A 19,761-nucleotide genomic window follows, 5' to 3' on the forward strand; every position below is an offset into this window, starting at 1 on the left:
TGAGCTGGATTTGACCTGGGGGCCATAGTTTACCAACTCCTGGTCTAGATCAGTGATAGTTAATTTTTATTCTATAGCTCTGGTCTAGTACTGATTATCAAGAGATGCTGGCCATGTTTTATTTGCATATTCTATTATGTTCAGATATTGAACCATGTTGTGATGAATATTTTAATATATTAGTTAGAAGGGTTCTAAAAATTTTAAGGTTTAAGAGGCACCATAGGTCAAGGCTCAGTTTATGAGAGTGAAAACAATCTCACGTTTGCCCTGAAAATGTGATTCATATTTATTCAGAATAATAATAAAAAAGTTCCCAGTAAGTGTGTAGTTTGTTGGTTTTAAATTGTCTATTTTTATTACTTTACATAATCAGTTAGGCATGACAGGTATTATGAAAGTGAATGACAGAAGCATTGCCCAAGATCAGTAGACGGTAGAGCCAGGACTACAATCCAAAGGCAATCTGACTTCTAGGGCAGAGCTCTTTCAACATAATATATTGTATCACTCATGTCAACTGGAGGTGGAGTCAATAGATTGAATATTAGCTTTGTTCACAGGCTAATTCTGGGACATTATTCTTAATAAGAAAAGTAGGATTATGTTCATTATTTCAAATAATTCTGTGCTGGGCATTATTTCAAAGCATTTGGGAAGGCAGAAATAGATTTATAAATTACTAAAATAAATCAGACAAACAATTTTGCATAAAAATTATGGAATAATTAAGTTGAAAGGGATATAGAGTGTTTAATTCAATGATCTAACTTTAGAGGCAAATAACTTGAGACCCAGAGAAGCTAAGTGACTTGGGGGCCAGTGTAGTTTAATAAAAGAGCATGCAGTATATGTAAATTAAACCATCATGCTGTATGCCTTAAACTTGTACAGTGATGCATGTCAACTATTTCTTAATAGAACTGGAAGAAAAGAGCATAGTACTGGAAGTTCATAATAGTAGTAAGCTAGAGCCACATTGGGAGAGTCAGTTGTTAAATTTTCAGGAATTTTTGTGAGCCGGTTATTGAATATATTCATGATTAAAAATATATATAAAAACTCATAAATTATATTAAAAACAAAGATTTATATGATCAAAATGCGTCACTTACTGATTATTTTACTACATATTTCTGTTGTTTACGCTCTTGAGGTTATTTATATCTAGTGTATCTGTATGGTGGAAGTGCTGTGTAGTGGTGTCCTACCCAACTCTGTTCAGTGAAGTGACATTGATAGCTTTAAAATGACCACGGGAGTATTTACACTATAGAAATTGGCAGATGCTACAAGTAACACTCTCTCATCCCTTCCCCACTGCTGCCATGCCTCAAGCTGGTTAATTAATATTTACTAGCATATCATTGGCCATGACTTCTGTGTTATATACTTGTCTGTTTATGTGCCTGGCTTTGCTGCAAGACTGTGAGTTCCTTGAGGTTGTTCCTCATATCCCTGGTACCCAGCACAATGCTTGGCATATAGTTGGCAGACAAATTTTTGTAGACTGAATGGGTGGACTTTATATTCATTCAGTCCTCGATTCAAATCCTGGCTCCATGTGACTTTGTGTTTATTAGTAAAATGAGGATAATAATACCAGTCTTGCATGATTTTTGTGAGGATTAATGAAAAGATCCAGATATCTGTCTGGTACATAGTAGGTGTAAAAAAGTAGTCAACATTTATGATTATAACTTAAGAAGAAGGAGACATAAATGCCATTAGGGCCAGCCTTAAATATGCAGAGAGCTTTGTATTAAGTATTTGACTACAAATTGGATGAGAATCAAGAATGTGGCAGTGTTATTTTTGTGAGTGTACATACTTCTTCTCCTTCCCACACAAAATAATGGGATATATTAAAAGGAATATGATATATAAGAGGCAGGAAGCAATCCCTCTGTTGTATTTGGCTTTGTTCAGGCTCTTATTACAGTATCATGTCCAGTTTTACATTGCTCATTTTAAAGAGGATGTCAAAAAACTATATGTAGCATGTCCTGGGAAGAACCAACAACTATGATTAAAGGGATAGAAAATAGGTCCTTTGAGGCAAGTTTAAGGAATTGAGTTTGTTTATTCTGGAAAGGAGATGGTGAAGGAGTTACTTAACTATTTTCAAGTACATGAAGGGTTATTATAAGGAGGACACTCTCATGTTGTTCTGCAAATGCACAGAGGACCGAAAGAGGAAATCGACTTATTTCATTTAAAGAAAATTGTGTTAAACACTGAAATTGACTGTCAGGGGATGTCATGGAATCTCCATTTTTGAAAATATTTAAAAAGAGCAGCAGCAGATGGTTATTTATTGAAAGGTTTAAATGTTTGACCTCATGAAAGTGACAGGCAGAATTGTAGACCTTGAAGCTTTTTTCACCTCTATGATATGATTTTCTTACATTTTATTGAAACTTACCAAGCATATCCCAGATATCTCATTGGAAAACCACTTACAGTTTGAGAAAATTATTCTTTAGCTTGCATTGTATCTTAATTGCTGGATTTATCTTGAATGAAGACATTCAGTATTATCTGTCTGCTAATACCTAAATTGAAGTCAGATACAAACAGTCCACGTTTGTACTTTTTATACTCTATTCAACATATCTATTAACAGTGTTCATTATTAATATTTTTTAAAGTAGTATATTATAAATATTCTGTAACTCTTTTGCGACAGGGAATCCTCTTGGTATATGATATTACAAATTATCAAAGCTTTGAGAATTTAGAAGATTGGTATTCTGTGGTGAAGAAAGTGAGTGAGGAGTCTGAAACTCAGCCACTGGTTGCCTTGGTGGGCAATAAAAGTAAGTTATTAATGTTTATTTATATATAGGAAACTTTATTTGTCTACCCTGTAGTTTTTATTCCTAAAAAAAAATGATGTTTGGAAACATAAATAGATACTGTTTTCCTGGAGTGAGCAAGTTGAGGAGAAAATTCCTAAAGATGTGTACAGTCTTTTCAATAACAGTTTGATGCTTGATCTATCGTAACTGCTCTGCCACTTTGGCCAATTCCTTGTTAAGGTAAGTTCTGTTCTGCAGTGTGTGTGTGTTTTGGCTTCCTGTTGTCTAAGGAAGCAGTGTGGACTATTAAGAACAGCAACACAGCTGCAGATTTTATGATATTACACTGCAGCTTCAGCTCTGCCCCAGAGATTTTGAGAGATACATTTCATTAAATGATACCCTGTTCTAGGGAAGGAAGCAGTGTCTGCATGGAATTTTGTGTGCATTGTTCCTTGCTCTCAGCGCTCATAAACTTCCTTTTCTAAATTTTTGAGGTTTGTTCCTAAATATAGATTTTTTTTTTTGAGAAAGAGTATATTGGGAGAGGAGTGGTGCTTGGTAAAAATGATGGATAAGTAATTTTTGAGATCTGTCTCTTGGGCTATGATATACAGCATATAAAAATTATAAGACTGAATTCAGTACAGGATTATTATTTGGTTCATAGTCCTGCAATGCATTTACCCTGGTAAAGGGGACCTTAATAAGAGTTTTCAAATATATAAGATATGATATTACCTAATCTTCTACAACCTACTTGAGGTCAGAAAAAGAGAAAATGAATTTAAATTACACCATGGAGGATTCAGGTCAGGCACTGTTTCCTGACTATAAGCTTTGTTAAATCAATACCCAAGTATACTACCAAGAGAATTATCTTCTCCAAAAGTCTTTAAAAATGCAGTGCATTTTTTTTGTCCATAATTGTTTAGGAAATAGTACTTCCTGAAGGACCAAGCCATGATTTCTTCATTATGTGGTTTTGCACACTTAGATGAACATTTAATAAATCCAAGCCTTACTTCAAAACCATTACAAAACAGGTGTGAATATCATTTCTCTGAAGAGTTAAAAATATAAATTTTATAATACTTTCTAGAAAACAGTATCACATATCACAAAATGGATGGCTTGGCTAAAAGAAACTTTTTTTTTTTTAAAGCTTTAGTTAAATTTTGCTCATCTATTTTTTAGATCTAATTGAGTGAATCAGATGCTTTTCAATTCATTGAAATCCCCCTTTACAAATCATAAGTTTTGATGAGCTTTGGTTCTGTTTCTGAGTGCAGCTTTTCATTTTAGGAGATAATTTGTTAGTCATTCGTCATGTCACCAAAGCATTGTTTTATATTATAGTTAGATTTGTGCTTTATTGGAGGTTTCCCGTCACCTTTTGGGAAATTATAGAGTAAGGGAGTGATGGGGGTTGGGATTTGTTTTCATTTCTTTCAGGATATAATCTAACTACATCTGGAGTAATGGTGTAGTGGTGCACAATTATATACATTATGTTATGTGTTTATGCTATCCTGTGAGGCCTCCGCCATTGGTCACTGTCTAAGACAGGATGTCAGGCTAGATGGGCTATTGGACTGTGCTGGTGATGCCATTCCTGGGTTTCAAAAACAAACATTTATATAATTATATGAATTTATGCACAAAACTGTTACAGTGTTATGTTTGAGATATAATTGCATGAAAGTCAAAAGAATTTTTTCACTTTTGGTTTAGCTCTAACCCCTTTCTTGTATTTATAATACTTTCTTTCAGAATATGATCATATAATAGAGTATGCAGACACACAGAATGTTACATGTGTAAAATTAAGTGATTAGAGATGAACATTTTCCTGGATATTATTTGCTGCTCTCTGTCACCGGCCCAGTTTCATATGATCAATATGATCATGTAGTGAATGATCTTACAATTTGTGTTTACATGTTGATGTTACATTATAGTAGTATGCACTCATTTTCTTTTTTGGGAATATATTAAAAAGCAAAGACTTTTTTTTTGAGCAACACCAAACTAATTAAAGAGATTTTATTAAGAGTTTCTATATCAAGGGCCTCATGAAACATTGGAACGTTTTCCAAGTCAAGGAAGCAGCTCCCAGATTCAGAGAATGTTCTAGATGGCAAGGCTTTCACAGTTGTTTCATCTGACTTTTTTCATTCATCAGATGAGTGTTATATTTGTTCAGTCTATTGTTTCTTTTTATTCCTCTTTTTCTGCTTTCTCTTGAGTTAACTGATCATTTATTATTACATTTTATTTCACCTATTAACTTATACATATTATATATTTATATATTATATTTTTAGTTGTTTCCTTAAGATGTTCACTATACAGCCTTAATTAGTCTACCTTCAAATAATAGTATATCTCTTCGTGTGTAGTATAAGGAACTTAAACATTAGTGTTTAATTACCTCCCGCCCCAATCCTTTGTGTTATTATTGTCAGATATATTTTTACATATTCTATAAATAATTTTTGCTTTAAACAGTCATTTAGCTTTTAAGAGCAATTAAAAATAAGAAAAAAGGTACATTTTATTTTACATTTACTTATTACATTGCCAGCACTCTTTATTTATCTGTTTAGATCCAAGAGTCTGTTTGATAGCAGATTCTGCTTGAAGAACTTCCTTTAACATTTCTTTTAGAGTAGATCTATTGACAATGAATTTCCTCAATTAAAAGCAAAGACTTTAGATACTGGTTAAAGGCAAAGCAAAAGAAGCATGATGGGAAGACGTTTGAAGCTGAATTATTATGATCATTATCTATATACAGAGTCATCATCTGCCTAAATGATCTTTTAAAAATTCGTTATTCTGTCCTATTCTTTGCTTGAATAGAAAGCATATGTTGAAAAGAAATATGTGTAGGCTATGAAAATATTGGCAGCAGTAGCCAACTTTTAGCCAAAGTTTAGCAAAAAGATGGGATACAGAGAAAATTTCCATACAAAGAGTGTGTGAATTTGTTCCATAGTAAGAGCTTATAATTAGTAAGTTATAAAATCATGTACTTTTTATTAAAATATGGTAAACTCTCAGAAATTTGGGCTGAGGATTGAGAATAGTTTTAGGTAAAGATGAATTACAGGTTTATTTTTGTAAAAATTACATTTTATTATGGTTTAACTAGTGTAGGTTAATGATATAGGCAGCAGAGGGAGGGACTTGCTTTAATGAAATAGAATTGATAATTAGTAAGTTAATTATTTCAGTATATAATACTTAAAAGTATATAATATATTTGACCCTTGAACAACACAGGGGTTAGGGGCATAGTTCCTTCCTGCAGTCAAAAATCCACGTTTAACTTATAGTCATCCCTCTGTAAACTCTGTTCCTCCTTATTCACGGTTCTGCATCCATGGATTGAATCAACTTCGGATCATGTAGTACTGTAGTATTTACTATTGAAAAAAAAAATCTGCATGTAAGTGGACCTGCACAGTTCAAACCGCTGTTGTTCAAGGGTCAACTGTACTTAAAACAAATTAATTTATTTTATTTTATATTCAATTCTGAAAGGTTATAAAACAGTAGTGTTATTTCTTTGTACTGTTTAAGATTTTAAATGAAGTATTGATCAGAGGGTTTTAAATTTAGACAGACTTTGCTTACAAGCCAGAGGGTTAAGATCAGAGGGTTTTAAATTTAGACAGACTTTGCTTACAAGCCCAATTTCTTCACTTATCGGCAGTGTAACATCAGACAAGTTATGTCTTTAAGTCTCAATTTCTTCATCTGGAAATGAGGATAATGGTTTCTGTCTGATAAAGTTGGTTTAAGGATTAAATGAACTATTACATAAAAACACCTGGAACACATCTCCTGTACACTGTAAGTGCTCAATAACTATTAGTTATTATTATTAATCATAATAGCCTTTTAAAAGCATGGACTATAGTTTCAGTTAGAAAGATCACAAGTTACAAATTAGTACAGTTGACATAGATATTTTACAAAAGTAGCCTGAAGAAAATGGTTCCTAGGGAATTCCTTGGTCACCATCTTATTCCTTGCTTTTTACCACGATAGTTCTCATGCTGTGTGTTGGGTAGGGCAATTCATTCAGAAAACATTGTCGAGTGCCAGCTATGTGTATTCAGCTAGCCATTGTTAATTTGTGCAAAGGTTGAACCACAGAGAGTGCTTAAGGAGTGATTGGGACCTGCTAATCTGGGTCTTAATTTTATTCTTTTTCTCTACCATCTTCAAGTTTTCTAGGAATTTGACTTTCTTTTGCTTTGTCTGGTTGTTGGGATTAATAAATTATGTTCAAATTTCCATGGAAGGCCCTACTTTTCCCTAGTGAGGTAAAAAAATATTCCTGGTAGTAACTTTCAAAATGGGAAAGAGGGAGGATTCCCCTGGCGGCGCATTGGTTAAGAATCTGCCTGCCAATGCAGGGGACACGGGTTCAAGCTCTGGTCCGGGAAGATCCCACATGCTGCGGAGCAACTAAGCCTGTGTGCCACAACTACTGAGCCTGCGCTCTAGAGCCTGTGAGCCACAACTACTGAGCCCGCGTCCCACAGCTACTGAAGCCTGTGCACCTAGAACCCATGCTCCACAACAAAGAGAAGCCACCGCAATGAGAAGCCTGCGCACCACAACGAAGAGTAGCCCCCGCTCACCGCATCTAGAGAAAGCCTGTGCACAGCAACAAAGACCCAATGCAGCCAGAAAAATAAAAATAAAAAAATTTATTAAAAAAAAATGGGAAAGGGGTAAGTCATCTACTTATTCTGTGTGTTTTGTGGACGTTCCATTGGAGTTTGATGATGTCTGCAGCTCCAAGTACAGTGCGTTGTCTGATCGGCTATGAATATAGCCACATAAGCACCTGGAAACAATTATATTACCATCTAAGGCAACTTCTGCACCAGGCTTAATACCTGATTTCCTGGCCTTGAAGGTCTTGCTCTCCCAGCATCGGGGCACTCTCACTTGATCAGAACCTGTGCTGCAGAACCTAGGGATTTTCAATATATGACCACTTATTACAGGCTTATTACAGGTGCACCTGACCATGGCCCAACACATAATCATCCACTCTCATGTGAACTATGGCATTAGCTTCCTAACTCTTCCTCCTGCTCTTAGCTTTGATCTCCTAAATCCAGTTCCCAAATGGCAAATCATACTGTATGACTTCTCTCCTTAAAACCCTCTAGTGCTTTCTCATCACACTAGAATGAAATCCAAACTCCTTATCCAATTTCATCAAGCACAGGGTTATCTGGCTCCTACCTACATCTCAGACCTCTACTAAATGCTCCCTTGTCCACTATATGTGTAAGGCACATTTGTCTTGGCTGGCTCCATTTTGTCATTTGGATCTCATCTTAAATGTCATCTCCTCAGAGTTACCTTCTTTGACCACTCAAATCTAAACGAGTCATCAAGTCCCTTTTTGTCAGGACGTTCTGTTTCAGTTATTTGCATAGTCTCATTGTCATCTGATATCATTTCTTGTTTGTTTCTTGTCTGTCTAAGCTCTGTGAAAGCTAGGGACCTCATCACTTAGAACAATCTCTGAATGAATGAATACCAAATGAGTGAATAAAAGCCTTTTCAGGAAGACTCTCTTGAAATTAAAAGTGTATATGGCCTGGGATATGTTATTCAGGGAAAATGGTTTTCTTAATAAGTAGGTAACAGAGAACTTATTAGATGGCCTTCAGGCCCAACTGGCCTAGTGAATTCCACTCTGGTGAATAATGTCAGAGTTTCTTAAGAAACACATTGAAGTTATATTATGCTGGGTCATGTTAGAGATAAAATGTCATAGATTTTATATCATGACTTTAGGTTAAATAAATCTAAAAAAATTAAGAATTTTGCTTCATTTTCTTGTGACTTTTACATACTGGTAGAAACTTACACTTTCAACTTTTTATTTACAAATTTTAAATTTGTGTGTTTAATTTAAAAATCAGAGTCTGCACTCAAATACACGTTTAGTTTTTCTTTTAGTGTTTCAGGGAAAGTTCAGATTAAAATGAAATGAACACTCAGGAATATTAATTTTTTAAAGATTAATTTTATATTCAATCCATGTTTTATAACCACATGGCATTTTAATTTGTCATTTTGTTATTTTCTATCTTTAAGCTGTTATGTTTTCCTACTATCTGATCCATCACCTAGTTTCTCTCCTGACTAGCTAACATTCTCAGTTGGATAGATTGTAAACAGAAATTAACAGGGTTGCATAGGAGCTGCCCCCTTCCTGATTTATAGCATCTTAGTGGAGGGGTGGTGGTTATCAGTAACTTGTATTGGGAGTAGGAATTATCATGCTCCAGTATAGAGTGGATGGATGAATGATTTCTACTCTTAAAGATATTAAACAGATCCTTTCCCAAATAAAGACTAATAACTCAGATTTTTAAACAATCTTCATGACAGATGAGGGCATAGAGAAGAGTGCATCAACACTAATTAACAATGTTGAGTGTATATTCTTCTTAACAGTGATTGATTGTTCTTGGAGTACTATCTCTGCCCAGGAAGTGATGTTTTACACTGTGAGGTTCAAAGGTTACATTTTAATGTACCCTGTAAGTTGTGTTCCCTGAACTCCATGGAAATGTATTAGTAAAACAAGTAAATTTTAAGTTGAAAATTTTACTGATGCTCTCAGTAAAGTTATCACAAGGCTTTTAAAGACTCTTCTTTATTCTTCATAATAGATGAGTATAAGAGATGGCTTTATGTCCAGCTTTAAGAACTTTATGGGAATTTACATGAAAGTACTTACCTATACTGCGACTTTTTGAGTTTTCAAAAATTCTTATTGTATCTGGAGAGTGGAAATGTGAAACTATGAAGTAAGTAACATTTACTTTGATTCCTGTTTTGAAGGATTCATATCAACTTCTATAAAAGTGAAGAAGTGAGTCATTATTACCAGTTTGTTTAAAAGAGTTTACAATTTATAAAGCATAAACAAAAACTCTTTTGGGGATTTGAAAAGTTCATTCTGTTTATACAGTCTAAATTATAACATTCTGCCCCTTACCCATTTACTTTAATATGGTTCTTTTTGTTCTGGTGATAGTAATCCCAAAAGTATCAGACCCAAGTGTCTTTTTCAGATGGACCTAATGTTTCTGTTGCTTCATTTTTTTTTTCTTTTTGCTTTTTCCTCTCTTTATATATAAATTTGTCAAATAGAGCTATGACTATTTACATACTGGAGGATGCTGGTAGCATCTTATTCTGTTATGGATAGCATCAGTGTTCTGTATACTGAGTGAGAGAGTATTTTAATACGTACGCTTACAGCTGTTCTCTTATGTGGTATTTCACACTCCTACTGTACTTTAAGAACACTGATAGTATTTCAAGTTTAATTGGTTGAGTAGTTTTATCAAATTAAACGCATAAGCTTGCATTCACACTGGTGTTGTGACTGATACATTGGGGAAGAAAATGTCAAATAAGTGCTTTTTCATAATACTAATCAGAAACTATTTTTCACCTGACAGTTGTTGCAGTGATGTTATTATGTCATTTCATAGTTACTTTTTTTTAGTTGGCCTACTTTAAACCATTTTGGCAATATTACAGTTTACTTAGCTTGAGAAGTTTAAGGATTTTGTGGTTTTGTTTTGTTTGTTTTGGGGGAATTGTGTAAGCATTTCGATCATAGCAATCTGTTTATATGATTTCTGTCTGTCTTTCATTGTCATGATAGAGAAAGTGTATTAAATGCTAAAGAAAACATAATCCACCTGTTGTTTCTTTTATGATGACTCTGATTTTAAATTTTAGAAGAAATTAAAAATTAAATATTAAAAAAGAATACAGCTATAAAAACTTTTTGTGAAAAGATTTGAGATTTTTATTAATGTAATTTAAGCCCCTTTAATGATTTACTTTATATTTGCTGTGATTGTTTAATAAATCCAATATAGATTAAAAGAACACTATAGTGGGGATCAGAAAACTTTGTCCTGCTACTGTCATTTTATCTAGCTACATTACCCTGGCAATTTATTTAATCACTTAAGATGATCCTCATGTATAAAATAAGGGGATTGTACTAGGCAATCATGAGCACCTTCTATTCCTAAAATATGATGACCCAAACTATGTTTAGTTGTAAGTCTGATTAATTGAACATATTTGTTGCCATACAATTTTAAGAGAGTTTAACTTTTCATGTGATTGAAATCCTGTCTTCTTATCTTTGCAGAGATGATTTCTTAGGCTCATTTTATCATTCAGTTATTAGATTATTAAGTATCCATTTTCTATATACATGAATAGGTGCATATACCTAATAACAATAAATATAACCAAGATTTATTGAATTCTTAGTATTTGCCAGGCACACCCTGGAAATATGACCAACTTTCAAGTGATTTTGGGACTCTAAAAATAGCATTTCTTTTTTTTCTTTGAAGTATAGTTGATTTACAATATTATGTTAGTTTAGGGTAAACAACATCATGATTCAATATTTTTATAGATTATACTCCATTTAAAGTTATAAAGTATTGGCTATATTCCCTATGCTGTACAATATATCCTTGTAGCTTATTTCTTTTATACATAATAGTTTGTACCTTTTAAGCCCCTACCCTATCTTGCCCCTCTTCCCTTCCCTCTCTTTACTGGTAGTGACTAGTTTGATCTCTATAATGTTCTGAAAAAGTCACCTTTTTTAGAGCAGGGTTTTTTATTTTATTTTTTTACTGTTTGGAATTATGTAGGTGTTCTGTAACTAAAGCTCCATGAAGGCAGAGACTGTCTACCTTGTTCACTGCTGTGTCTCTAGTATCAAGCTCAGTCCCTGGCACACAGAAGATGCTCAATAAATACTTGCTATGAATGACTAGAAAATTATTAATTCTCTACCTTAGTAAAAGATGAAACTATGGAAATTTTGAGATGATAAAGAGAAAATAATACTGTTTTTTTCCCTAGCTTTTGTAATACGGTGAGGCTAGGTTTTTCATCTGGAAGAGGCATATAATAACAGCCTCACTTGGTGCTTATGAGTTACTACTACATAAGATCATGTAAAATGCCTCTGACATTACACACATAGTTCTTTTGAAAAGGAAACTCTTAGCCCTCATCGCTTAATTTTCATTCAAAATTTTAATTTTAAAAAGATGAGAAGTGGTATTTTCCCTTATGGATATTTATTTTATAGTGTGTTCTAGCACCTTAATATCTTTAATATAGAGACAGTGTAGAGTAGTGGTCAAGGACACAGACTTCTAAGTAAGACCACTTAGTTTCAGATATAGGCTCACTTATTTAAATGTGTGACCATGGTAAGGTACTCACCCTCTTTGTACCTTAGTTTTGTCATCTGTAAAATGGAAATAACAATAGCACCTACCTTATAAGGAGGTCGTTATAAAAATTAAATATATATAAAGCTCCTAAAACCGTGCCTGGTATATATAGGTGCTGTATGTGTTAGTTGTTATTATTGTATTTCCCACTCTTTCTCCAGATCCTCTCTTCTCGTTATGGGTACTGGGAGGAGGTATTGCCAAGTCTCGTATATTTTTAATTTAAGGATTTAAAAATCAAAAACATTAAAGATTTTGTGGAATGTCTTTGAAATACATAAAAATGATTAAAATTTTGGTTATAATTATTGTTTGGAAGCCACCCTTCACTTAACTTGTAGTTTAGAAGTATATTTTTCTGAAAAAATATTTAAATTCTATTAATGGAGGTGATATAATTTTGATATTCAATCTGAATGGTGAAAGCTGGTGTACAGTTGCCATGAATTTTTATCTCAAGTTTATTTTGCTTTTGTAGACATGTGTTTAATAAAAAAAAAGATGCTGCATAAACCATCGTTGGAGTTTGAATGTACTTCTGTTTTTGGTTGAGGTATAAATGTTATTTCTGGCTGTGTCCTTCATACTTAGTTCTTCTTACAACAAATGGAAAGGCCTTAATTGTACCTAAGGGAATAGTTAATCCACAGTGGACATATGGTGGACAAAAGCCGAGTCTAGTAAATGAAATAAAATTATAAATGGTAAAGATTTGAATGCTTACAAAGTCTGGCAGCTATAAAAGATAGTGTATTGTTTGAGATTAGCAAATTTTCTCTGAAGCATGATAGTAATAATTCTTTTCTTGGTGTGTTTTTGTTGTATATTTATATGTAAATTCGACTGAAAGACATACTCTCAACTTATGTATAAAGCATATTTGTCTTTTTTTTTATTGTTCATTAAGCTTTGTGATGTGACTTTGACGTCAGTAATAAAGGCTGATGATATCACATTTTTGGAAAGTTACTGCTCTTTTGATTGGGGGCAGTTAATTAGCATTAACCCAGAACAGCTCTTGGGCTTTATGGATTTGAGCATTATATGTGGTTGCACTGCTCCAGCAAAAGGTTAAGTATTAATGGAAAATGGTCACAGCCCTTTTACTTAAAGAAAACATGTTACTTGTAAGTTTTCTTTTGATTTTACTTTTACAGTTACATTGAATGTCTTCATTCATTTAGCCATCCATAAAGCAAATATTGTTGCACATGCGGTGGATAATAAGTCTTTTTAGGACTACTTGTGTGGCATGTCACAGATCATTAACTGCAAGTAACCACCTGACTTGAGGGAAGCCTGGAAGCATCATTATAGTGAAATAAGCTTTTATTTAGGTATCACTGCAGCACATTGATTTATTGAAATGTCACCAATTGCTACTGTGAAAATATATTCTCATTATCATTCAGGGAATGGTAAAAATTAACCACTGTATACTGTAAAAGATATATATTGCTAACAGTGGAAAAAATAAGAATAAATATTATGGTCTGTATTTTTCTAATAATTAAAGAATTAATTAGATGATTAATTAGGCTAAATTAGATAATTCTTGTAGGATGTTTTCACATCTATGTGTGATTCTATACACGTGTTAAAGGCGTGTTCTCAGTTCTTTCTAATTTGAAATACCTTAAAATTAAGCAGCATAGAAAGATAATAGCAAACTTAATATAACTATTGTATTTAAGACAGTCAATCCATAAAGTAATAAGCTCTTTCTGTGAGCACATGGCTGCTTCCTAGGCACATATATTATGAATCCAGCCTTCAGGAAACTTGTCTTTTTGTGGAAGTAAGATTAACATAATGGACAAAAGGTACAAAAGAAAAACAACATATAGTTTAGCACTACTGTTTCAATGAGAGGGAAAGGATTAAGAGGAATGTAGACCTCAAACTGAGTTTTTGCAAAACTGGTAGGGTTTGGATACATCTTGTTATAGGTAAGTCTTGAGCCAATTCAGGGGTATCTCTGCATTTGGAATTTAATGTTGGCTTTTAAAATTTTTTTTAATTTATTTTTTATTGGAATATAGTTGATATACATTGTTCTGTTAGTTTCAGGTGTATAGCAAAGTGAATCAGTTTTACATATATCCACTTTTTTTGATTCTTTACCCATATACGTCATTACAGGGATTGAGTAGAGTTCCCTGTGCTATACAGTAGGTCCTTATTAGTTATCTATTTTATATATAGTAGTGTGTATCTATTTGTAGTGAAAGAGATGGATCTAGAGTCTGTCATACAGAGTGAAGTAAGTCAGAAAGAGAAAAACAAATACCATATGCTATCACATATATATGGAATCTAAAAAAAAAAAAAAGGTTCTGAAGAACCTAGGGGCAGGACAGCAATAAAGATGCAGACATAGAGAACGGATTTGAGGACATGGGGGAAAGGGGAAGCTGGGACGAAGTGAGAGAGGAGCATTGACATATATACACTACCAAATGTAAAATGGATGGCTAGTGAGAGGCTGCTGTGTAGCACAGGGAGATCAGCTCGATGCTTTGTGACAACCTAGAGGGGTGGGATACGGAGGGTGGGAGGGAGGCTTAAGAGGGAGGGGATATGGGGATATATGTATACATGTAGCTGATTCACTTTGTTGTACAGCAGAAACTAACACAACATTGTAATGCAATTATACTCCAATAAAAATGTAAAAAAAGAAAAAAAAAAGAAAATGGGCAGAAGATTTAAATGTTGACTTTTTTACAAAAAAAAAAAAATCTCCTAAGAACTCATTTTAGAGTTTCTTAAAATATGAGTTCCACTTCCATATTTTGGTGTTTGTTTCCATGCTAGGAGGATCTAAATAACAAAAAATATTAGAGCCTGTATTAGTTTGCCAGGGCTGCCATAACAAAGTACCTCAAACTGGGTGGTTTAAACAACAGAAATTTATTTTCTAACAATTCTAGAGGCTAGAAGTCTGAGATCAAGGTGTCTGTAGGGTTGGTTTGTAGATGGCTGTCTTCTCCCTTTATCTTCACATGGTCTTTCCTTCAGGCATATCTGTGTACGAATCTCCTTTTTTAAGGATCGCAGTCATGCTGGATTAGGGCCCATCCATATGACCTTCAATTTTACCTTAATTACTTCTTTAAAGGCCCTTATATTGAAATAAAGTCACATTCTGAGGGTCTGGGAGTTAGAACTTCAACATATGAATTTGAGGGAGAGCAGGTTTGACATAGTTCAGCCCAAAGCAGAGCCATTATGCTTTAATATGTTAGAAGTAAATCTCAAAGAATCATAGAAGTTGAAGCTAGAATAATTCAGAAATCTTCTGATTTTATTATTTCATTTACTAATGAGGAAGACAAGATAAGAGCTCTTTTGAAAACGTTATGAAAATCAATGGACGTTAAATTTGTAGACCACCTTTGAATATTTAATATATGAAACTGTGGATTAGATTATTTGAATCACTTTTTGTTATCAGAATCAAATGCACATACTATGCAAATTATTGTTTCTAAAAGCAAATGGTGCCCTCCTCCTTTTTGTTCTGTTCTGGTACTTCTAAAATTATAATGGAAGCCAAAGGAAAGGAAAGTGAGTTGACTTACAGAAATAGAATATCACATATGACTTTTAGAATCACGGAGGCATACATTGAAAATACTGTGGGTTCAGGTCCAGACTACCGTAGTAAAGCGAATATCACAACAAAGTGAGTCACACAATTTTTTTGGTTTCCCAGGGCATATAAATGTTATATTTACACTATACTGTAGTCTGTTAAGTGTGCAATAGCATTATGTCTAAAAAAACAACATACATACCTTAATTAAAAATACTTTATTGCTAAGAAAACACTAATCATCATCTGAGCCTTTAGCAAGTTGTCTTTTTGCTGGTGTAGGGCCTTGCCTCATTGTTGATGGCTGCTAAATGATCAGGGTGGTAGTTGCCAAAGGTTGGGCTGGCTGTGGCAATTTTTTAAAATAAGACAATGAAGTTTGCCTCATTGATTGATTCTTCCCTTCACAAACACTTTCTCTTCTGCATGCAATGCTGTTTGATAGCATTTTACCCACAGTAGAACTTCTTTCCTCAGACATAAAAAAGAATGAAATACTGTTATTTGCAGCAACATGGATGGACCTAGATAATATTATGCTTAGTGAAATAAGCCTGACAGAGAAAGACAAATACTATATGATATCACTTATATATGGAATGTAAAAAATAACACAAAGGAATATATATGTATACATGAAACAGAATCACAGATACAGAAAACTTGTGGTTACCAAAGAGGAGAGGGAAGGGAGGAGGGACAAATTAGAAGTATGGAATCAACAGATACAAAATACTATATATAAAATAGATAAGCAATAAGGATTTACTGTATAGCACAGGGAATTATACCAGTTATCTTGTAATAACCTATAATGGGACATAATCTGCAAAAATACTGAATTACTATGCTGTAAACCTAAAACTAACACAATATTATAAATCAACTATACTTCAATAAAAAATCAACAACAAAAAATAGTCACCTGACAAAGAAAAAAAAATTGGAGTCAGTCCCCTTAAACCCTACTGCTGCTTTGTCAACTCAGTTTATGTAATATTCTAAATCCTTTGTTGTCATTTCAACAGTCTTCACATCATCTTTACCAGAAGTTGATTACCTCTCAAGCAACCACATTTTTTAGTTATCTGTAAAAAGCAACTCCTCATTCATTAAAGTTTTATCATAAGATTGCAGCAATTCAGTCACATCTTCAGGCTCTGTTGCTGTTTCTGCTACATCTGCAGTTCTGTTGCTGTTCTAGTTCTGTTGCTGTTTCTGCTACATCTGCAGTTACTTCCTCCAATGAAGTTTTAAACCCTTCAAAGTCATCCAGGAGGGTTGGAATTAACTTCCATACTTCTGTTAATGTTGTTATTTTGACTTCTTCCCAAGAATCACTAATGTTATTTAATGGCATCTAGAATGATGACTCTTTCCAGAATGTTTTCAATTACTTTGCCCTGATCCATCAGAGGAATCACTATCTTTGGCAATTATAGCCTTACAAAATGTATTTCTTAGATAATAAGACTTGAAAGTTAAAATTACTCCTTGATCTAGGGGCTATGGAAAAGATGTTGTATTAGCAGGCATGAAAACATTAATCTCATTGTGCATCTCCATCAGAGCTCTTCGGTGACCAGGTGCATTGTCAGTGAGCAATAATATTTTGAAAGGAATCCTTTTTTTTCTGAGCAGTAGGTCTCAACTGTGGGCTTAAAATATTTAGTAAACCATGTTATAAATAGATGTACCGTCATCTAGACTTTGTTGTTCCATCTAGGAGCACAGGTAGAGAAGATATAGCATAATTTTTAAGGGCCCTAGGATTTTCAGAAGGGTAAATGAACATTGGCTTCAACTTTAAGTCATGAGCTGCATTAGCCCCTAACAAGAGAGTCAACCTGTCCTTTGAAGGCAGGCATTGACTTCTCTCCAGTTGTGAAAGTCCTAGATGGCATCTTCTTCCAATATAAGGCTGTTTTATCTACATTGAAAATCTGTTGTTTAGTGTAGCCACCTTCATCAGTTAGCTTAGCTAAATCTTCTGGATGACTTGATGCAGCTTCTCTATGAGCACTTGCTTCACCTTGCACTTTTATGTTATGGAGATGGCTTCTTTCCCTAGACCTCATTAATCAACTTCTGTTAGCTGCAAACTTTTCTTCTGCAGCTTCCTTACCTCTCTAAGCCTTCGTTAGTTAAAGAGAGTGCTTTGATTTGGATTAGGCTTTGACTTATGGGAATGTCTTGGTTGGATCATCTTCTATCCAGACCACTAAAACTTTCTCCGTATCAAGAAAAAGTTTGCAAATGATGCAACCAACAAGGGCTTAATTTCCAAAATACACAAACAGCTCCTACAGTTCAATAACAATAAAACAAACAACCCAATCAAAAAATGGGCAGAAGACCTAAATAGACATTTTTCCAAAGAAGGCATACAGATGGCCAATAGGCACATGAAAAGATGCTCATCATTGCTAATTACTAGAGAAATGCAAATCAAAACTACAGTGAGGTACATATATACAATGGAATATTACTCAGCCATAAAAAAGAATGAAATAATGCCATTTGCAGCAATATGGATGGACCTAGAAATTATACTAAGTGAAATAAGACAGAGAAAGACAAATATCATATGATATCACTTATATATGGAATCTAAAAAAATGATACAAATGAACTTATTTAGAAAACAGAAATAGACTCATAGACTTAGGACAACTTATGGTTACCAAAGAAGAAAGGTGGGGGGGAGTGATAAATTAGGAGTTTGGGGTTAACATATACACACTACTATATATAAAATAGGTAAACAACAAGGACATACTGTATAGCACAGGGAACTCTGCTTAATATTCTGTAATAACCTAAATGGGAAAAGAAACTGAAAAAGATACATGTATATGTATAACTGAATCACTTTGCTGTACACTGGAGGCTAACACAACATTGTAAATCAACTGTACTCCAATATAAAATAAAAATTTTAGAAAGTAGTAGAAAAGTTATTAAAAGAAAACTACAATGAGTTACCACCTCTCACGAGTTAGAATGACCATCATTGAAAAGTCTACAAATAATAAATGCTGGGGAGGGTGTGGAGAAAAGGGAACCCTCTTACACTCTTGGTGGGAATGCAAATTGATACAGCCACTATGAAGAACAGTATGGAGCTTCCTTAAAAAACTAAAAATAGAACTACAATATGACCCAGCAATCCCACTACTGGGCATATACCTAGACAAAACTACAGTCTGAAAAGATACATGCACCACTGTGTTCATAGCAGCACTGTTTACAGTAGCCAAGCCATGGAAACAATCTAAATGTCCATTGACAGATGAATGGATAAAGAAGATGTGGTGCATATATACAATGGAATATTACTCAGCCATTAAAAAGAATGAAATAACGCTGTTTGCAGCAATATGGATGGACCTAGAGATTATCATACTAACTGAAGTAAGTCAGAAAGAGAAAGACAAATACCATATGATATCACTTATATGTGGAATCTAAAATATGGCACAGGTGAACATATCTGTGAAATAAAAACAGACTTACAGATATGGAGAACAGACTTGTGGTTGCCAAGCGGGAGAGGGTGGGGGAGGGAAGGATGGGGAGTTTGGGATTAACAGATGCAAACTATTATATATAGTATAGATAAACTATTATATATAGGATAGATAAACCACAAGCTCCTACTGTATAGCACAGGGAACTATATTCAATATCCTATGATAAACCATAATGGAAAAGAATATGAAAAGAATATATATACACACACACACACACACACACACACACACACACACACACACACACACACACACACACACACATATATATAAAACTGAGTCACTTTGCTGTACAGCAGAAATTAAACAACATTGTAAATCAACTATAATAAAAACTTTTCTCCATATCAGCAGTAAGGCTGTTTTGCTTTCTTACCATTTGTGTGTTCACTGGAGTAGCATTTTTAATTTCCTTTAAGAACTTTTCCGTTGCATTCACAACTTGTCTAACTGTTTGGCACAAGAGGCCTAGCTTTTGGCCTATCTCA

The 19,761-nt window shown here is 33.9% G+C and overlaps 1 protein-coding gene across 4 annotated transcripts in view; it reads left to right on the forward strand.

Moving 5' to 3' along the window:
• Positions 1-19,761, forward strand: part of RAB28 (RAB28, member RAS oncogene family) — a 94,555-nt gene that overhangs the window by 19,116 nt on the left and 55,678 nt on the right. For all 4 annotated transcript variants that reach the window (XR_009519589.1, XM_060012804.1, XM_060012806.1 and 1 more), the window contains exon 4: positions 2,690-2,819. Coding sequence is in view for 3 of the 4 variants with exons in the window: in XM_060012804.1 (XP_059868787.1) it covers positions 2,690-2,819 (130 nt within the window). In the remaining variant the exon portion in view is untranslated. The remainder of the gene's footprint in view (positions 1-2,689; positions 2,820-19,761) is intronic.

Source organism: Delphinus delphis, chromosome 5, assembly GCF_949987515.2.
Source record: "Delphinus delphis chromosome 5, mDelDel1.2, whole genome shotgun sequence".
In the NCBI taxonomy this organism is placed as follows: Eukaryota; Metazoa; Chordata; class Mammalia; order Artiodactyla; family Delphinidae; genus Delphinus; species Delphinus delphis.